Source organism: Stenella coeruleoalba (genome assembly GCF_951394435.1).
Source record: "Stenella coeruleoalba genome assembly, chromosome: 11".
Taxonomy (NCBI): Eukaryota; Metazoa; Chordata; class Mammalia; order Artiodactyla; family Delphinidae; genus Stenella; species Stenella coeruleoalba.
The window spans coordinates 25,720,726-25,742,584 of NC_137157.1; the positions used below are offsets into that span (position 1 = coordinate 25,720,726).

Consider the following 21,859-nt stretch of genomic DNA (forward strand, 5'->3'; position numbering starts at 1 on the left):
CCCTTAAATTACATAAGTTTTTTTAAAAGACTTTAATCCTCTGGTAAAATACATTAATATAATAATATAGTTTTTCATACGATATATTTGAAGTTTAATTTGTTGCTTTTGGAGAGAGTGAGTCAAAGACATCACTGAAATAGAATGCTCAGTGATACACCAAAGTTCTATTTTCTAAACAATTTTTAAGGCCTAAATCTTAACTTCAGAATTTTATATAGAATTTTCATTTTATTGTGGAGATTGGCCAAGCTCACAGCTTCTGATGTCTCCTTATAGGGCATTTGACACTCTTGCAAAAGCATTGAATCCTGGAGAGAGCACAGCCTGTCAGAGCTCAGTAGAGGGCATGGAAGGAAACGTACATCTAATTGCTGGAGACTCAAGCATAAATTACATCGAAAAAGAGGGGCCACTTCTCAGCGATTCACATGTAGCTTTCAGGGTATTTCTATATATATGTATATATATATATATTTCATAATTTTTATGTTGGTTACCATTTTGATTTTAATTGTCCTTTCAAAAATCAAAGTATATTTGTTGTGCTTTTAAAGTCAGAAATACCCCTGATAGAATTTGAGACAGCAGCTAAAACATACAAAATAATGGCTCAATAAAACATCCTGTTTATAAATCATAGTCATTATATCAAATAATGTGATTAAGAGTATAAAAGTTAGCTTTTAGAACATTTAGACATTTTTTTCATTTAGACTCTATTAAATATAGTTTTATTGATGGTGGTATTTTTAACTTAAGTATTGGCATTTGTGCTGTGTTGAATCCACTGGTTTATCCAGCGCCTAGCTGCTACTACTTTAGTGTAAACCAGTTATCTAAGACCCAGATATTCTGCTTTTACCAAGTAACTACAAAGAACACAATTAATTATATATTGCCCCAATTAGCTAGCTCTCAGCTTTATTTTTTTTATTATTTTTTATTTTATTTTATTTTTTTGCGGTACGCGGGCCTCTCACTGTTGTGGCCTCTCCCGCTGCGGAGCACAGGCTCCGGACGTGCAGGCTCAGCGGCCATGGCCCATGGGCCCAGCTGCTCTGTGGCATGTGGGATCTTCACGAACCGGGGCACGAACCCATGTCCCCTGCATCGGCAGGCGGACTCTCAACCACTGCGCCACCAGGGAAGCTCTCAGCTTTATTTTAAGAAGGTTAAAATTATTTAATTCTAACTTCTGTTTTTTAACTTTTTGTACTTTAACCACTTGGAGAAGATACATTTGTAATTTCTTTTTTGCTTCCTTAAATATGTTAATTTATGATGGAAACAATACATGTGGAATACTAGAAACAATGCATGTAGAATATTAGAAAATAACTTTCTGGCATTTGATTTGTCATTCAAATAATATTTGGACCACAGCTATAGATAGGCTGACCATTGAGGCCCTACATTAAGACCCTGCTGTTTTGACCCGTCCATTTTAACCACTCTTTATCTTTGCTCTGCCAGCTCTGAGTACTGTCAGCGAATCATATGCAAGTGATTGCAAGTACTTAGGAGATTTCAATTAGCAATGCATAGCAGTCCTGGAATACCTGAGGGTAGTTGCTCTTAACTTTACTATAGATTATAAATTTCCATGGATTTCTTACAAAAATATGCACAGTTATCAAATAGATATGTGTGCTACTGGCAGAAATAATGAACACAAAATAAATCTAACACTGGCCAGAACTGCATATGATAAAATTTATTCTTGTAAAATTTGACTTGTAGAAATGGCCCAGAGAAACCTCACAGTGACTTAAATAATTCTGTAATTTGATATAGGCAATAAAACATATCAGTGAAACCAGTCTTTATGGAACATTTCACCAAAGATAATTTACATGGAAAAAATTAGAAATGTTTTACTTGCACTTTACAAGAAAAAAATTTATGGGGGCTCTAAGAACAGGCAGTGGGAATAATCAGTGTCATTCTTTAAAAATTTGTTTTGGACAGGTGAATTGGGGAAATTAGAACTTTTTTTTCCCTTCTAGAATTGGTTTTTTTCATTCTGTCTTTGACCCACCATACTCTGGGTATCCTCAGAATCAGCACTATGAAGTTTCTTGCTCTCCTGGAAAGGACAGCTCCTTTCTTCTCTGATTCTTATTTACAGCCTCTTGAGTTTTACTTTTCAGTGAGTTCCCAGCCTGGTACTGTCATGATTAGTTCTCTCACTGAGATTTTATTGTCATGAGTTTCAAGCCCTGATATCTATAATCAAAAATTCAGTCCTCTCAATTGCTGAACTAACTAGCATTTTGTTTCTCTCTGGCATTTTTGTGTACAGTGCAGTTTGCACCTGCTTTCATGCACATTCTTTCATTTGAGCCTCACCACGGTCTGTTGAGAAGCTTTGGATTTTTATTGTCGTTTTGTAAATGAGAAGAGGTTTGGAGGCTTTCGTTGTCTTATTGAAAGCATTCTAGACATTAAGAAGAAATAGTCTAATATGTAACTTGCATTTTGATTCTGAAGAATCTAGAACAATAGTAATATTTAACATTTTTATTAAACTTTAGTTTCTGGTGTGATTTCATATACTTTATTCCACTTGATTTTTTTAAATTTCCTATACAAATAATCAAGGTGGATAGAATTACCATTTAAAAATAAGCATATGAGACAGAGGTAGGTATTTCTAAAACTGTTCCTCTCTGATGTTCATTATCTCAATATTAGAATCACAGTCCTTCTAGTCACCATGTTTGATGTTTGGGAGACATTATCATTCTCCCCAAACCTCACTACCTTCCATTCCATGACAGAATCCTAACCATTCTATTGTTGAATTTCTCGCTTCCTCTTCATTTTTACTGCCATATTTCATTCCTTTACAAATTTTTTACTTAAACTGTTAATAGTAATTAACCTTTGCTTCCAGTCTCCTCATCTTGTCCTGTGCACTGGTAGCAGAGTGATATTTGTTAAATAAACAATCCAGTTATGCTTCTGTGCTGCCTAAAATTCTTCAGTAGTTTTCCATTGCCCATCGTTTCTCAGACATGCCTGCCCCTTTCTTGGCCCTCTCTATAGCTCATTCAGTTTCCATTTTATTCCTCTGTTGAGACTACAACACCTAGCTTAGTGGATCACAGTGAAAGATGCAGTAATATGGTTGCTGAATTACTATGTAATCCAGGGTCACACAGCTAATTAATGACAAGTTGAAAGTATTATAGAATCCAGGTCTGCTAATTCAAGTCAAATGATTTTTTATTTTATTTATTTATTTATATTTATTTATTTATTTTGGATGCTATGGGTCTTTGTTGCTGCGCGGGGGCTTTCTCTAGTTGTGGCGAGTGGGGGCTACTCTTCGATGCAGTGCACGGGCTTCTCATTGCAGTGGTTTCTCTTGTTGCGGAGCACAGGCTCTAGGCGCGTGGGCTTCAGTAGTTTTGGCATGCGAGCTCAGTAGTTGTGGCTTGCAGGCTCTAGAGCACAGCCTCAGTAGTTGTGGCACACGGGCTTAGTTGCTCCGCAGCATGTGGATCTTCCAGACCAGGGCTCAAACCCATGTCCCATGCACTGGCAGGCGGATTCTTAACCACTGCACCACCAGGGAAGTCCCCAGATAGCTTTTTAGAAGCTGTATCATTCAGCCTGTTTTCAGAACTGCTAGAAAGGTAATTGCAGGCAAGTAATTACTTCTAAAATGGGTAGCCAAGTTTAGTTCCTGTCAACACTCTTTTTAAAAGTCATCTTAATATAATAAATGTGCATAATTTGAAAAATGTGTTTAATTCAATTTATAAACCTGAAAATCCACAGGCATTTTTGGGAAACTTTAACACCTTTGTAGTAGAAATTTACCTTCTCTGTACAGAGGAAGAAATCTTTGTCTTTTCAGTCTAAAAGACCTGTTGAATGAATTGTTTCTTCAGCTAGCATTGGCTTTCTGATTGATATTGCTAGAGGTATATCTTGCTTTAAGAAAATTAAGTATGTAAAATAGATAAATTACAAGCCATTTCCTCTCTATATAAAATAATACAACATGGCAGTCTTGAATAATGAATTCTTCTAGTATATATTGCAAGTGGTTTCAGTTTTATGATAGAGCAACAGAGACTTTGCAACGTTGTCACCACTGTTGTGTAAATCAGGGTGCATCTGTACTTTTAGCCCTTATATCCAGTTTTTACATATTATAAGTATTTCATTTGTTTAAAAGTGATTTTAAACTACTTAGCAAAGGGTAATCTTGTTTTTGCATCTTATTCCTCCCCCCCTTAAAACTAGTCATCTTTGGTAATCCCCGACTTTTCAGGCTTTTTTTCCCCTACTCACCTTAGACAGTCCTGAAAATGTATGATAGTTCCCAATTTGTTTTTCATATACTTATGTGCAGAAACCGTTGCATCCTAATAATTATATTTATCATGCTTAATATCTGCTTACCTACAGTTCTTTTAAGAATTGTCTTAAGTAATGTTATTTTAATTTACTGCTCCAGTAAACATTTCTTAAACATTTAAAAAATTATCTTTTCACACATGGAATTTCAACTGTCAGTTGCCCTGTTGTTTTATTACTTGACACCATTTATAAGTAGATAAACCATTTGTGGCTAATATTGAACAAAGGAAGTTAATATTTTTTGCATTTTTATATAACATTTCCAGAGAACTTTGATATCATTTTGATGAAAACCTTTGATCTGTTTGGCATCGTAGACACCTTTGAGAATCTGATAAAAGCTATATATGCCTTCCCCAGAAAAATACATATGGACGTATCCACCCATCCCACTATAGAGGTAGCCACTGTTAACTGTGTGGTGTATCTCCTCCTGTCACATATATATAATATAATACATATAAAATGTATATGTATATACACATACTCTCTTCTTAACATAAATTGGGTCATCTACATATTATTTTGCTGTTTTTTTCTACGTAGATGTCTGTGAAATGTTTTTCCTATGCTATCTCAGTTTATCTTACTAATTTTAATGCCTACAGGGTACCTTATAGCATGGATTATTCTTTTTCTTAGAGATAGAAGATTGGGTTATTGCCAGCATTTAATTTCTCTGTTAAGAGTGGTGCTGAAATGGACATCCTTATATGTGCTTTTTTGTGGATGTATGCAAGTATCTTTTTGGAATAGAGATTTAGAAGTGGCATGGTTAGGTCATAGGATAAACTCAATTTTAAAATTTTGATAGATACAGCCAAATTGCCCTTCACTTTACCAATACTCAGAAGTATGTGTTTCCCTGTATCGTCACCTATGCTTGATATTATTGATCATTTTAATAATTTTAAAATAGAAAAAAAGTTTCTTATGGATGAAATTACATTTCATTTATAGCAATAAAAGTTCTCTTTAACAAGATTTTCAAAAATGCTTTTAGAAGTATTTTGATGTAGGATATTTATTTCCAACACATTTAAAATAATTACCTACGGTCTGCAGTACAGACTGATAGATAGCCTGTGAGCATTATGGCCACAGACACATTTTGTTTTACCTGTAGATTAAATGGGGAGATTTTACAAAGAAGCTGCTCTTTGAAAAATTGAAAGAGCTGGTAGTACTGAGCCCAAATTCCCATAAGTTTTCAGTGTGTTGAATTCAAGTCACAGTCATGCCCTTTATCTGGGAATATGCACTTTCCAAACGGCATCAGCAGGCTCACTTCACTCATTATTCTCCTGACCCTGTAAGCATTTGAATTTGTTATCCCCGTAGCCTAAATGAAAGGGACATTTAACATAAAGGATTGCTCCTTAAACTGAATTTGTTGTATATCACTGTTAATGAAGGGAGGGAAGGAAAAGACATGTTATTAGACCAAGACAAAAAATAAATTTTAAAAAACAACCAGATGTCATGGTTAGTATTTGTTAAGTGGAATTCTGCTTTATCTGAATTTGCTTTGTTAGAAACTGTGGTCTTCTCATTTATTCTAAATCCTATTTTTAGCTGTAAAATCTAGTGACTTGGATTATTTCAAGATTTGCCTTTGGGTTAATATATTAGTTATTTGATATGTTTACATTTAAGTTTTTCAAAGAAATGATGATTTAGAATTGTCCGACGTAAGATAACTTACCTCAGTCCCTGTTCGCACTAGCTCACCATGCCATCTCCTATGCCTGAGTACCTGAATGTGCACTACATTGGGGAGTCTGCCTCCAGACTGCTGTTCTTATCAATGCACTGGGCACTTTCGATTCCTTCCTTCCAGGCTCTAGGGTAAGTGTCTTGAAGTCCTTGAATATAAGTGTGATTTTCTAGTACAGACGTACATTAGGCAAGAACTTTTATTTTGGGAGGATTTGATTAAAGGGGGGGGAAATTATATAACATTATAACTTGAAATTTTGTCATTTATATGATGAATCATGGCAGGTGGTATTTACTGTATATTATTTTTATGTGGAAGATTATCTGAACTTCATAATTTGACTAAGTTAATAATTTGAATGAAGTAAATGCAGTGGAGCTGATAAATCATGGCCAGCATTTGTAATAGGCCATCTTTTTTTTTTTTTTTTTTGCGGTACGCGGGCCTCTCACTGTTGTGGCCTCTCCCGCTGTGGAGCACAGGCTCCGGACGCGCAGGCTTAGCGGCCATGGCTCACAGGCCCAGCCGCTCCGCGGCATGTGGGATCCTCCCAAACCGGGGCACGAACCTGTGTCCCCTGCATCGGCAGGCGGACTCTCAACCACTGTGCCACCAGGGAAGCCCTGTAATAGGCCATCTTTGATTGGCTTAAATTAGGGAGGCTCTAGGGATGTCTTGGGGTTGTTGTTTCCCTCCACCACCACTGTTTCAGTGTCACCTCAGGCTTGTTAATAAGGTGCTGAAACTTGTATACACTGAATATGTTTGAAAATAGAATCATGTGGTTGCCCAACAAAAAGGGTAAGAAAATTTAAATTATCCCATACCACCACTGTGATGATTTGGAAATTTGGTTTGCCACTAAAGGGCACATCTGTACTCTGTTTGAATTAGATGGTAATGGAAAATGGTCTACTCTAAGGAACCCAAGCTTTATCTAAAGCTTGCCAGATTTACTTATATTGCTTTAAAGTAACTGGGATGAAGAAGCAAAGAGACCATGAAAAAAGTTAAGCCCATAGTTAGAAAAGTATTGTTTGAGTTGTAGGACCTTACTCTACAATATGATTTCATAAACAGTTCAGTTTCATATCCTGTACATCTGTTTTCCCATTCGCCAAATAGGAATAATAACTGCTCATTCTTTATCCTTAGAGAATATTTTGAATATAACTAAAAAACATATCTGAATCATGACTGTAAAAGGCGTATATAGAACCCCACTATAATTTGACTTATTAATTAGTGTTGGATGTACCATGCATTAAATCATGTACTTAAATAATATAGTTGCATAGACTAAAAGCCTGATTTAGAATGGTTAACCTTCAATTTAAAATGATTGATAGCCCTCTCTCTCAAAATAACATTTAACTTTTAGGATTTCTCCAGTCTGCTTAAGAAAAAATTAAAATACAATGTAAATTTACATGTTAACAGTTTATTTATTTTAAAGCATTAAACGTGATTCCTTAAGCTTGTAACTGGCATACATATGCCTTGAAAAGTAACCTGGTGATATTTTTCATAATAGGTTATCAATTATTATAGTAAAAAACAAAACGAAAGATGTAGCAGGGAGTGATTTGAATTCCTTGAGTTGGTTATAACACCATTGATCTTAAGTATGTCTGTTAAATTGAGTGTGATTATCCTATAGAAATAGTCCGAATGTTGGAGAAACCAGAAATGAAGCCTGGAGTTTCCAGTTATAATTTTATAGTGGCAGCCACAATTCCCTGTGATCTGTATTGAAAAATCAGTTTCAATATAACTGCCACAGAACTCTTTGCAATTAGAATTAACTATTGTGTAGCATTTGAAGTCATTAATTGCTACGTAAACTCTAATTTATTATCACTATCTAGATAATTTATAGTTTGAATTAATCAGATGGATGACAACTAAGTACTAATGATGGGAAATTCTTTTATGCTGTAATAAAAGCTATTCTGAGTCTCCTAGAAACTGGCATTGCTTGCATTTTTATCTCTGGATACAAAACTTGGAAACAAAGCCCTAATTTTACAGAGAGAAACAAAGCAACGTTACTCATTTTCTAAAAGTCAAGTTTGTTTTGGTCAATTTAATGGAGGGGAACAGTAGTTTAAAGACTCTTATACAGTGGGTAGTTAATACTATTTGTATTTTACAATCTTCCTCTGTTTTACAAGGATGTTACTTTTCTGTTTAAGATTTGTAGTTTCAATACTTACAGGAATTCAGTTGTTTTTCAGTTCTATCTGCATAATTTAGGTAAGTGACTACAGTAATAGACTCATTTGGGGGGAGGGGCACTGGACATGATTTGTCTGGAGTAAAGGCAGCAGTCCGCTTTAACTAGATTCTTGTAACCAAAAGTTCCAAGCTATCACCATTTGCTACAGGAGACTTTACTGAATAATTTAAAAACCTTCCATTAAATGCTAACCCTGAAAGTTGACTCTTAAAATCCCACTGAAACAGAGTAATGTTTACTATAACTGTGGGTTTGAAACCAGTTCTCTTGCCATATCACTACTTTTCCCTAAGGAAAAAACAGATGCTACCAGGTAAAGTATAATGCCTTGCTTATATAAAGCCAAATGGTTAGGTTATCCCCAGGTATAGGTGAGTTCAAAAGTCATATTCCTTTATCAAAATAAATAGTGTAAACGATGATCTGATCTCTGATTATGAGTACTACATACATATTTTAATGAACATTAACAATGTAGTACAATTGTTAGAGGAAAATACCTATATCTATTTGTGAAAGAAGTTATGTTTACTGTTATGCAACTTATTTTATTTATTAACACTTGCGTTGCACCTGACTGCCTCCTCTACCCAGCTCTTTTTGCTTCTCAAAGGAAAGGTGTTTTGAAAATAGGTGGTATAATGTGACTACAATCGTCATTTGTTTGTTTTCCCTAACAAGAAAAAACTGGCAGCACACATGCCCTTACACCACAGATATTAGCCTTGAATGGAGGAGGTCTCTGCTGAGAAATGTGACTTTAGCATTTTACTTCCTAAAATTTGTAATGATTTATTTTAAAAAAGCGTAGACTTTGACCACCTTGGTTCAAATTCTGGATTTATTCGTTTGCTAGCTCTGTTATTTAACTGAGGCTCCACTTCTACATCTGTAAATTAGCAGAAATGCTTCATGCTACTTAAGGGAGCTGATCGGTGTAAACTTCTTCAACACAGTGCTGCTGACAAAGTAGATAGTAAATGCTCACTTTCCTTCATACTCTTAGGAACCTTCTTTCTAAAGGAGACTTGCTGTTTTTCTTTCTGAATGAACTTTGAAGAAACATACTTGAACAATGTAGCTAAGTGTACTACAAGGATTTTATGTTTTGGATAAAAAGTGTAAATAGAGGGACTTCCCTGGAGGTCCAGTGGTTAAGACTTTGTCTTCCAATGCAGGGGGTGCGGGTTTGATCCCTGGGCTGGGAGCTAAGATCGCACGTGCTTCGTGGCCAAAAAACTACAACATAAAACAGAAGCAATACTGTAACAAATTCAATAAAGACTTTAAAAATGGTCCACATCAAAAAAAAATCTTAAAAAAATGTAAATAGATATCTTTCTATAATTGATCTCTGCATTTAACTCTTTCACTTTTCCTTTGGAAACAAAATAATCTGGTGGTTAATTCCTCAGTTGCCACTTTTCATCTTTTTTCCTTAGGGGTACTCATCCTTTGCACTGATACTCCTTAACGTTTTCTCTAAGTCATCCTCAACAATGCCAACATATTTTCTTACTAAGAGCTGTAGCACAGGCCATTAAAAACTTTGGCTTTTTTAATCAGTTGGCTCTGTTCTTTTCCCTGTTCTTTGTTCACTGGTTGATTACCTTGGTTAGCTGTTTCCTCTTTTAAACTTCAGAATCAGCGGTAAGGTGAAAACCGAATTACTTCAGACTTTTCCATCATGTTTGCTTTTAACCTTTTCCTCATGTTTGTAAAATGTTAAAGTAATACTTACGTATAGCAATATAAAGTAAAACTTTACTCTCCCGAGGTAACTAACCCCACTGTTAAAGTTTGGTTTCCTACCAGATCTTTTCCATGCCACATTCAATCAAATACACAAACACTTACACATCCTATTCTTTGCCTTTCTTTTTACACTTATATAATGGACATCTTATATCAGCACGTGTATTCTCCTATTCTTCTTAATGGCTACTTAAGTATTCCATTTTATGGATTTATTATAGTTTACTTATCCCTTATTAGTAAACATTTGGGTTGTTGGCTAGTGTTTTCTGGTGGTCATGTTATATCCAAAGCTACAGTAAGCGTTGTAGCATTATATATATATATTTTCCTACTTGTGTTAGTATTTCTACAAAATAGCTTCTTACAAGTGGAATTGTTGAGTCTAAGAGGGTATATACATTATAGTTTTTTGGCAGGTACTACCAAATTGTCCTCCAGAAAGCTATTCAGTCAGTTTATGCTCATACAAGCAATGAATGAGAATGAATGCTTATTTCCTCACACCCTTCTGAATACTGGATTTTATCCATCTTTTCTGATAAATGAAAGTAATATCTTGTTATCTTTTATTTCATTTGATTTAGTTTGAAATTGAATCTTTTTCTTTTTTTCTTTCTTTTTGTTTTTTTTTTTGGTCATGCAGCTTGCAGGATCTTAGTTCCCTGACCAGGGATTGAACCCGGGTCCTTGGCAGTGAGAGCATGGAGTCCTAACCACTGGACCACCAGGGAATTTCCAAGATTGAAATTTTAATCATTTTTATATGGAGATTTTTTTTAAATTTATTTTTGGCTGTGTTGGATCTTTGTTGCTGCACACAGGCTTTCTCTAGTTGTGGGGGGCAGGGGCTACTCTTTGTTGTGGAGTGTGGGCTTCAGTAGTTGTGACATGCAGGCTTCAGTAGTTGTGGCTTGTGGGTTCTAGAGCACAGGCTCAGTAGTTGTGGCACATGGGCTTAGTTACTCCGTGGCATATGGGATCTTCCCTGACTAGGGCTCGAACCCATGTCCCCTGCATTGGCAGGTGGATTCTTAACCACTGTGCCATCAGGGAAGCCCTATATGGAGATTTAAAAATACTGATTTTCTCTTCATTTAAACTTTACTTTCAAATAGATTTTGATAGCCAATTTCTTATGGCAAGTAATTCTTCTCAGATACTGAATGGAAATGAGAGATCAGCTTGGAGATAAAATTTCACCTGAATACTTCCCAGTGAAAAAAATTACTTTCTGTACTCTGAAGTTGACAATATTAGCATTTGTTTGAATATATTCAATTCTTAAATAAAATGTAATGTTGTAAAGGTGGCTATGGTCCTTAACTTGATGAACGATTTATGTTAAACATGCTGATTATCCTATCGATTATCCTAATTTTAAAGATTTATTAAGAAAAAAGTTTAAGTGCCTTTTATCAGGATGTACATATTTCCTATAAGATGTTCTTAGCACCTTAAATCTCTTTAGAGAAAGGGAAAAGAAATCTCATTCTTTTGTTACCTTGTTTATAATAAAGTATATAGTTCTTGGTTTAAAGATTACTTAAATGGAAAATGGTTGTGAGTTCTCACTTCTGCCTATTCTGTATCCCCTATAATCAGAAATCATTTGCAGATTCATTTTATATGCTGTCTTCTGTGCTGTTCACTGAGATACAGAAATGAATAAAGGAGTCTGTGCATTCAATGAGGTTTTAATCCAGTATAGGAGACAGATTCCTAAACCAATAAATTAGAATACCATGAAATAAGTATAAAATGTAAGTGTATTTATGGCACTGAAGGGGTGTAATTAACTATCTTGGGGAGAAGAATGTGGTAAGAGAATGTTTCAGTTAAAAAGTGAGCTCTGGGACTTCCCTGGCGGACCAGTGGTTAAGGCTCTGTGCTTCCATTGCAGGGGGCACAGTTTCAATCCCTGATCGGAGAATTCACATCCCACATGCTGTGCAGCACAGCAAAAAAAAAAAGTGAGCTCTGAGTTATATTTTGAGGGATAAATAGGAATTAGCCAGTAAAACAAATTGGGGAAAGCACATTCCAAGAAGGGAGGGCAGCATTTAGTAATTCAGTCATCAGTTTTTATTGAACACCTACTACATGCTGGTTATCACCTCAACAAGTTTACTATTGTTCTTCCCTCTTCCTGGGTTTTTTTGTTTGTGTTTAAGTTCTTTCCCATCTTTCTCTACTTAGATGTCAGCCCCTCAGAAAGGCCTTCTCTCTACTCCCACCCCATTTTCCAATGCATCATCCTACTTTATAGCAATGTAGAATTTTCATTACCAAAACTAATGTTTGTATAACCGCATATATATGTGTGTGTATAATATTTATATAAAATATTTGAAGTGATTTTTTTTATTATGTTTCCCTTCTGTTTCATGAAGGCAGACTTTATTCATCTTGTTTATTGCTTTTTCTCCAGTGCCTAGAACAGTACCTGGCATATACTTTATTGTTATGGCCTATTCACATAATTCTTATATTTGTGTCTCATAACAACTCTTTGAGCAAGATATAGGGCATATAGTGTCTCTGTATTTTATATAGTTAAGCAGCTGAGACCCAGGACTCTTATTTGCCTAATTTCAGTCAGTGGATCTAGGGTTTATAACCATGGTGACTTGACTCCTATTCCAGTACTTGTTTTACTTGCTCAAGCTGCTGAGATTTTTTTATTCAGAAACTCAGGAAAAGCCTTCTGACCTTTCTTATCTTTGCTACTCCTAGCAAAATCTTTGGTGTCTCATTTATGGGATACTTATATCTTGTCTGAAACATAGAATAAACCAATTCTCCCAGGAAATTGGTTGGTTATCTATCATCAGATAATTCTAACTGCCCTTTTTAAGAAGGTTTTTAAATGTATGCTTTTGCTTTTAATTTTTTTTTAAACACCTTTACTCCATCTGTTTCCATGAAATGTGGGCTTAAAGCCCCAACATTTAGTTTGAAATACTACTTGCAACTGTTCTTATAAACTGGCTGATTGATTAATGAACTAGCAAATTAAATTTCTAAACCTTATCAACTAAAGTCAGGTACACAAAATAAAGAATTGATCAAGTCCATTCCCGGTTGGCCATTTAGAATAATTTTAGTTCAGTAACATTGTATTTTTAAATATATGAGTCAGTTGTAAAGTTTTATAAAATGTATTTTAATATTTGATATTTGTTTATTTTGTTTTTATAGGCAAGAAAACAGTATATTATTGGTGAAAGCCTACTGGAATGAACTTTTTACTCTTGGTCTTGCCCAGTGCTGGCAAGTGATGAATGTAGCAACTATATTAGCGACATTTGTCAATTGTCTTCACAGTAGCCTTCAACAAGGTAAAAAGCACCTTACTTATTTCCTTTGCTAGGATATAAGGGGGGGCATCAGTTTTATAGTATTATGTTTAAAATTAGGTATTAAAAGATACCAACATTCTTTTTACTTTAGATAATTTTTACATTTTGATAAACTCATTCTCACCCCAAAATAGTTTTAAATGAGAGCTCAACAAAACTGAAACAAGCGTATTTAAGTGCTATTTCTGATCAGGCCTCGTGAATTTTTTGTACTTGGATATACATTCCAAAGAATCCAGGGTAAGTTTATATAGAGATGATCAAATATTTATAAATGTGTACTTCCCACCAGTTTTTTTTTTTTTGGTGGGGGTGCTGTGTTGGGTCTTCGTTGCTGTGCGTGGGCTTTCTCTAGTTGCGGCGAGCAGGGGCTACTCTTTGTTGCGGTGCACACTCTTCTCATTGCGGTGGCTTCTCTTGTTGCGGAGCACGGGCTCTAGGCAGGCAGGCTCAGTAGTTGTGGCTTGTGGGCTCTAGAGCACAGGCTCAGTAGTTGTGGTGCACGGGCTTAGTTGCTCCGCGGCATGTGGGATCTTCCCAGACCAGGGATCAAACCGGTGTCCCCTGCATTGGCTGGCGGATTCTTAACCACTGCACCACCAGGGAAGTCCCCCCACCAGTTTTTAAACTGCCTTTCTTCATTGTAGCCCTTTGAATCCCAAGATAGGCTAAACTTTTTTTTTTAATCAATTCATCAGGATGTATTCTCTTACTTAAACGGTACTAAAGAGTCACAGAACAATCCTAAGTCTTTTTCCTTTTCTTGATGCCAAGGTGATTACAACTCCCATTCATTTGCAGAGACAGGCAGGCAGGCACTGATTTATAAATGTTTAGCTTCAGAATGGCTTGTGACTAACCAAGAAGGTGCCCCATCCTCAAGTGGGAAGAACTACTTTTTTGAGTTCAGGAATAATTTATAAGTTGAGAATTACATTTACTTCCTTTGCATATTCCATTTCCCATTGTTTTACATTATTTTTAAAATATCTGCTTCCTTCTCTTATTTAAGGGCAGAGAAATAACCTTAAAATCTCATCAACAGTAGATCTACCAGAAGGCAGTACTATATAAACACAACAAATTTTAAAAGTTATAAAATTTTATTTTACTCAGATTTTCTTTGATCTTGGCAGTATTTTTTGCTATTTGTTTTTGTTGTAGTAGTATGGGTAACTTAAAAATCTAGATGGTTTTGCTTATTTATTTCAACCAATATATAAGCTTAAATAAAATCCTGTTACCAAAATTTGAGTCTTCTGTACTTTGGTTGGTTGGCCAGTTTTTTAGTCTTTATAGCTTATCTTTTCAAAGGTATATCTTGAAAGGAAACATTACATTTAGGGTATTTTATATTAACAGCCTGTTTTGTTTTTTTTGAACAACGTCTGAAGATCATTAATTAGTTTCATTTTAAACTTGCAGAGATACTGAATTTTAAACATTTTAAAAATTGGTTATATACAGAGCTGGAAATTAGAAAGAAATATATTGGATAAAAATAGTCATGCATTTTTGCTGAAAATTGGAAGCTTTTGTTTGTTTCTTTGTTTTTAATTAAAGATAAAATGTCAACAGAAAGAAGAAAATTATTGATGGAACACATCTTCAAACTACAGGAGTTTTGTAACAGCATGGTAAAACTCTGCATTGATGGATATGAATATGCCTACCTGAAGGCAATAGTACTCTTCAGTCCAGGTATGTAAACATTTACTTCTTCTTTAAAATACAGTGTTTGAGGATGTGGAGAAATTAGAACCCTCATACATTGCTTGGGACTGTACATTGATGCAAAGTGGAAACAACCCAAGTGTCCATCAAACGAATGAATAAACAAAATATAATATATAGATAAAATGGAATATCATTCAGCCATAAAAAGTAATGAAATTCTGATACATGCCACCATGGATGAACCTTGAAAACAGTATGCAAGTGAAAGAAACCCGTCACAAAAGACCACATATTATATGATTCCGTTTATCTGAAGTGTCTAGAATAGGCAAATCTGTAGAGAGATTAGTGGCTACCAGGGACTAAGGAGAGGGGAGAGTGGAGAGTGACTGCTAATGGGTACAGTTTCTTTTAGGGTGAACAAAAATGTTCTAAAATTAGATTGCGGTGATGGTTGCACAGCTCTGTGAATATATTAAAAGAACTATTGAATTGTATACTTTAAATTGGTGAAATTTATGGATGTTAGACATCTGGGTATGAAAAGGAAAATTGAAGAAATCAGTGAAATGACATCATAGACTTTCAGTCTTGTTCAACACTTGAATGTTTAGATATATTTTGCTAGGCATCATTAAAAGGCAAAAAGAGAGGTGAGGATTGCTTTGTTAATGGGTTAAATTTCCAAACATCTTATTAGAGTTTCCAGCAAATAGAAAAATGGATCTCTTATCTTTCTGCCAGTTTCTAGTTTTCATGTATAGTAAAATGACAGTAAAGCTAACAATCAATTTTAGAATACGAAAAATTGGCTGTTCTCTTAGGCTCTGTAGTTTTTCATTTTGATATGTATTTCTGTTACTGTGTATGATAAAATTATCTGAGGAAACCTGCTTCTTACCTTCAATGATATCAGTAAGATAATTAAAGCTTTTTTGTACTATTTCTCTTAATGTTCAGGTAAGTTAATAACATGTATCACCATTTTTATCACAACCAATTTGCCACTTTCATTTTCCTTAAAATTGAAAGAACATAGATTCAACAATAGAATTATAATGTAATTTTGTTTTACTAAGTATTCTATTTCTATTTGCTACTTTTTTTATTCTCTTCAGTCAGGGCAGCACTTTCCATATTTTAGGCATAAGTTTTATGAAATTCTTTTAACATTTCCATTTTAGTGAAATATTTATATAGATTATTTCATGTTGGTATATTCTTTTGATAGAGATGATGTTCAGAGTTTCATAATTTTATAAGTATTTTTTTAACCTAACCATGGTGAAAAGAAGGTTTTCTTACTAAAAAAATATAGAATATAATCTTCATGAGGGGTGGGTGAAATGGGTGAAGGAGGATCAAGAGGTACAAACTTCCAGTTATAAAATAAATAAGTCACAGTGATGTAATTTACAGCTAGGTGACAATAGTCACTATATTATAAACTTGAAAGTTGCTAGAAAGTAAATCTTAAAAGTTCTCGTCATAAGAAAAAAATGTTTTGCAACTTTGAATGTAACAGATGGTAACTAGACTTATTGTGGTGATCATTTTGCAGTGTATACAAATGTCAAATCATTATCTTGTATACCTTAAACAGATATAATGTATGTCAATTATACTTCAGTTAAAATATATATTATTTTAATTTTAAAAATTTTAAAGAATATAATCTGCAGATATTTCATTGGTTAAAAATACTTTCAATACTGTATGCTAACACATATATATAGAATCTAAAAAAAAAATGGTTCTGAAGAACCTACGGGCAGGACAGGAATAAAGACGCAGACATAGAGAATGGACTTGAGGACATGGGGAGGGCACAGGGTAAGCTGGGACGAAGTGAGAGAGTGGCATGGACTTATATACACTACCAAATGTAAAATAGATGGCTAGTGGGAAGCAGCCACATAGCACAGGGAGATCAGCTCGGTGCTTTGTGACCACCTAGAGGGGTGGGATAGGGAGGGTGAGAGGGAGACGCAGGAGGGAGGGGATATGGGGATATATGTATATGTATAGCTGATTTACTTTGTTATATAAAGCAGAAACTGACACACCATTGTAAAGCAATTATACTCCAGTAAAGATGTTAAAAAAAAAATACTTTTAACTAAGCTAAGTCATTTTTTTGTTTCTGTTGAAAGCAAACTGATCAAAATCCCTTCCACCACTTTTGGAATAGAAAAACCTATTTATTTTATTTGAACCCAGTGGTTTCAGTTTTTATTAGATGTTAGGATACATGTATGAGATAAAATAGTTTTAAGGGTTTAAAGTACAATGCCTGGTGTTTAGTGGTTGGGTTATTAAATATATTATTTGTGGAATGAAAGAGCCACACATATGATGGGGCTTTTTTTTTGACTGAATTATTTTTCCCACCCCCTTCCATCTCCACTTGGTGCCTTATTAAATGAGTATTCAGAACTAAAGTAACAATATATTCCTTAATGTTTCAGATCATCCAGGCCTAGAAAACATGCAACAGATTGAGAAATTTCAGGAAAAGGCTTATGTGGAATTCCAAGATTATATAACCAAAACATATCCAGATGACACCTACAGGTATCTAGAAGTTAAATACTGTTTAATTAAATTCATCTTAAAATTTTTTGTGAATCTTATTTCATTATTTTCCATTCCAAGTGTAATTAAATTTAGTCAACTTTGACCTTTGAAATAGTTAATGCTATTAAAAGTGGTAGTGTAGTGTTGCAAGTACTTTACATGTAATATTTTATGTAAGGAGACTTTAGCACAGAGAGGTTAAGTAACTCGCTCAAAGTCACACAATAAACAGCAGAGCCAGGTAGTCTGACTCTCACACCCAAACTCTTTCTTCAGTTGAAATAATGGATTTTATTAGTAAAAGGGATAAAAAATGATGAATAATAAAACACCATTAGACTATTTGATAATTAATTTTGGAATTTGGCTTATGATATTTCTAACAAGGTATTTACCATTGTTCTTTCAGAAAAAAAATCACTTTTTAAATAAACTCAATTTTTGAGTAACTAAGCATTTGGCATCAGAGCCAGAGTACGTGGGTTTGATGCCCAACCCTGTCACTTACTAGCAGTATGGCTTTGGGCAAGTTATTTAACTTCTGTTTCAGTTTCTTTACCTGTAAAATGCAGATAATGGTACCCACCTTTTATAATTAGTATAAGGATTAAGTCAGTTAATATATAGTCAAAGAGCTTAGAGTAGTGCCTTTTACAAAGTAAGGGCTATATAAATGTGTTTACTAGTATTATTAATTTAACATACTTCAAACTTCATAACTTATTATATTTTACATATAATAATATTTTACATATGTTAAATAACATGTTTATAAGTCAGATCCATCATGAAAATCAGCTGTAGTTTATCTAACCAGTTTTCCTATGCCGCCTCCTACCAATTCTGTGTATATAGCTCAGCTGGTGGGAACAGACAGGAAATGAGTAGTTTGAGCAGTGGAGTGCATGGCTACAGAAAGGTTACTTAATTCTGAGGCTGCTGGTTTCACTTGTTCTCAAGTGTTAAGAGTCGAAGGCCTTAGAAAAGAGGAAGGATAAATGTGCCACCAACTTTTCAGAAAGGTGGTTCTTTTGGTGTTGGTTTTGTTATGACTTTTTTTTCAATTTTTTAAAGTTTCAAAAGTTGTCTTATACATCATTATACAAATAAATACAGTATTTAAAATGTTCCTCCTTTTTGACATAACAGCTGCTTGCTGATCTCTGTTCGATTAGGTTCCAGGTTCTTGGACCTCTGGAACTCTTTCTTAGTTTCTTACATTCCTAGTTATTTTAAAATAATACATTATCTTTAGATAGCAGTTTTCAGCTTATAATGTACTTTCACACAAGACATTGTCCTGCCTTTAAGAACCTCACTAGCACAGAAACTGGCAAGGATCATTTTGTTGATTGTCACAACACTGTGAAAGAGACAGGGAGTGATGGCTTACATGCATTCACATAGCTAAGGGGTAATTGAATCAGGATTTGGATCTAATGGTTTTGATTCCATAATTTATGCTCTTCCCAGTAATAACAACTATTGCCTATTTTACTATTCCCAGTACTTTTTTGAAAAGCAAAACCAAGAAAACTGTAATCATTGAGCCTCATGTATCCTGATAACATAAAACATTGCTGTTCTTATAACCTCGAATGAGTTCCTAAGCTGTTATATTTATAACTTGATCCACAGTTTAATAACTTAGTTCCATGGTCCGTAAAACCAACTGGAGGTAGCACAGCATAGCAGTTAAGAGCAAGGCTTTCCAATGAAGTCTGACAGACTGCATATATATCCAGGTGATTGTCATACACTCTAAGGCTTGAGAATACTAAAGGTTTTATTTATTTATTTATTTATTTTTGCGGTACGCGGGCCTCTCACTGTTGTGGCCTCTCCTGCTGCGGAGCACAGGCTCCAGACGCACAGGCTCCAGACGCGCAGGCTCAGCGGCCATGGCTCATGGGCCTAGCCGCTCTGCGGCATGTGGGATCTTCCTGGACCGGGGCACGAACCCGTGTCCCCTGCATCGGCAGGCGGACTCTCAATCACTGTGCCACCAGGGAAGCCCTAAAGGTTTTATTTTAAGTTCTGAAAACTAGATCTTTATTAAATCAGGCCACAGACAGTATTCATGCAGAAATTACTTATATCTTTCTACTAAATCACTCTTTGATTTACAGCCTTGTTCCCCCTTCCTTTTGTCTTTTGAGGTTGTCCAGACTCCTACTCAGATTGCCAGCTTTGAGGTTGATGAACGCTACTATCACCGAAGAATTGTTTTTCAAAGGTCTCATTGGCAATGTGCGAATTGACAGTGTCATCCCACATATTTTAAAAATGGAACCTGCAGATTATAACTCACAAATAATTGGTCACAGCATTTGAAAGCTGAGATCTCAGTTTAAACTGATTGTTCTTTCTTACTGGAACACAAGAAGACACCAAATTGAACTCATTGCTTCCAGGGCATCTGGAAGTTTTTACTTTAAAGAGTAACCAAAAACCAAGATATTTTTATCTTCCTTAAGAAGAATTTTTGAAGTGACTAGGCAGGTAGCAGGAATTAGAATTTCCCTTCCTGTCTTATTTGAGTGAGTAAAAAATACTATGAATTTATTCTTGGCTGAGATGACACCTAGAGCCGTCACCTCTTGACTAAGATATCTCCTTTTATTTTATAAAACAAATAAATAAGTCTCTCTTTTTTTCCCAGAATTGTGTTCTATTCATGTTTAACTTCATTATGAACTACTACAAACACTTAATGGTCAGAAACCCCTAAGGAGGATTTTCTTGCATTTTACTCTTCTATATTATAATCTGTTTGTTTTAATTACCTGTCAAAAGAAGATTATTTTATGCTCGGTGGTATTATGATAACATTAGAACTATAGGAAATAATAAGTGAATATAGGTATTTTTTTGTCTTTTGTACATATCATGGCAGCATTAGCATATATCACTCTCATTGCTGGCAATGAGACATAGGCCATTTGTGATCCTTTTAGTGTTGTATATTATTAGTTATAAGCACTTTTTATTTATGTATGTAGCAGAAAATTGTTTTTGAGAATAAGAGGGTTCATGTTTTAATATTTTTGGTTTACTGTGTTATAAAAGTAGCAGAGACTGATTGAGCCCCAAATGTTTCAATATTTCAAAATAGATATTAAAATTGTTGCTCTTCCATTCCACAGAAAGCGTCTATCATCTCTCCCTCTTTTCTGACCTGCATTTATAGTTTCCTGACCCTTCTGTGGGTTTTAGACAATTTCTTTTAGATCATTAGAAATACCTACTTTGTGAAATAATGGATTTATTGTAGCCAATCTGTGTTTTCAAGATGAGTTAGACAATTATTTTAAAGCAATTGATAATTTTTTAAGACTTCAGGTTTTTAGCATATAAAGGAATATGCACTGATTTTTCACTGTAAAATGGGGAAGGGCTGTTTTAACAATAGTGTGAGCATCAGCCTGAAGTGCTGCCTTGTTACTACCACAGCAGAAGCATTTTAGGCTCCTTGGATGTCTTCCACAGTAATGTTTTCCTTAGCAAAACCTAATACTGTTAAATATTTCTTTGCTATAATTTCATGATGAATTATTTTGGTATGTCTATTTGTTGGCTTTTTTTTAAATATGGAGATTTTATTGCACTCAGAGTACATTTTTTATAAAGATTTTTGCAATAGAAGAGAAGCAGAATTTGGGAGAAGGATATGGATTTTACTAATAGTTACTTTATAGTAAATAAGAAGTTTTAAAGTATCAATTTACAGTCTTTATCAACTTATTAAGGGAAACATTTTTCCCTATTTAAAACATGAATTTTGTCAACAGGTTTATTTATAATTATCAGCTGGGAAAACTACATTTAGTACAAAATACTTAGATGGAATAATCAGTAGGTTTATATCTTTATAAACCCAGTGAAGTAAGCCAGGGATTCAAGAAAAAATTCTTTTAAATAATGTACTAATGGTTAATTAAGATACATGTTTCAGGTATTTTTCCTGATTATAGTTATATTTGGAAGTGTTTTTTAAAACTATATTAAAATGTGACCTGCATTACAAATTTCTGTTTTCTGCCAATATATTTGATTTCAGAGTCCTGTTTCTTCAGTGTCTGGTCATCCTTTTGTTTGTTTGTTCCATTGTTAAGAAATCTCTGGTAAGATTTATTACAGTACTTTCAGGAA

General features: G+C 34.6%; 1 protein-coding gene across 3 annotated transcripts in view; it reads left to right on the plus strand.

Moving 5' to 3' along the window:
* The window catches only part of NR2C1 (nuclear receptor subfamily 2 group C member 1), a 41,556-nt gene extending 19,697 nt beyond the window's left edge, over window positions 1-21,859 (plus strand). Inside the window, exons 9-14 of one of the 3 annotated variants that reach the window (XM_079938432.1) lie at window positions 280-445; window positions 6,104-6,225; window positions 13,293-13,432; window positions 15,017-15,154; window positions 17,599-17,704; window positions 19,867-21,859. In XM_079938432.1, coding sequence (XP_079794558.1) covers window positions 280-445; window positions 6,104-6,225; window positions 13,293-13,432; window positions 15,017-15,154; window positions 17,599-17,704; window positions 19,867-20,041 — 847 coding nt within the window. In that variant the 3' untranslated portion in view covers window positions 20,042-21,859. The remainder of the gene's footprint in view (window positions 1-279; window positions 446-6,103; window positions 6,226-13,292; window positions 13,433-15,016; window positions 15,155-17,598; window positions 17,705-19,866) is intronic. The other 2 variants (XM_079938434.1, XM_079938433.1) reach the window with 2 other exon arrangements.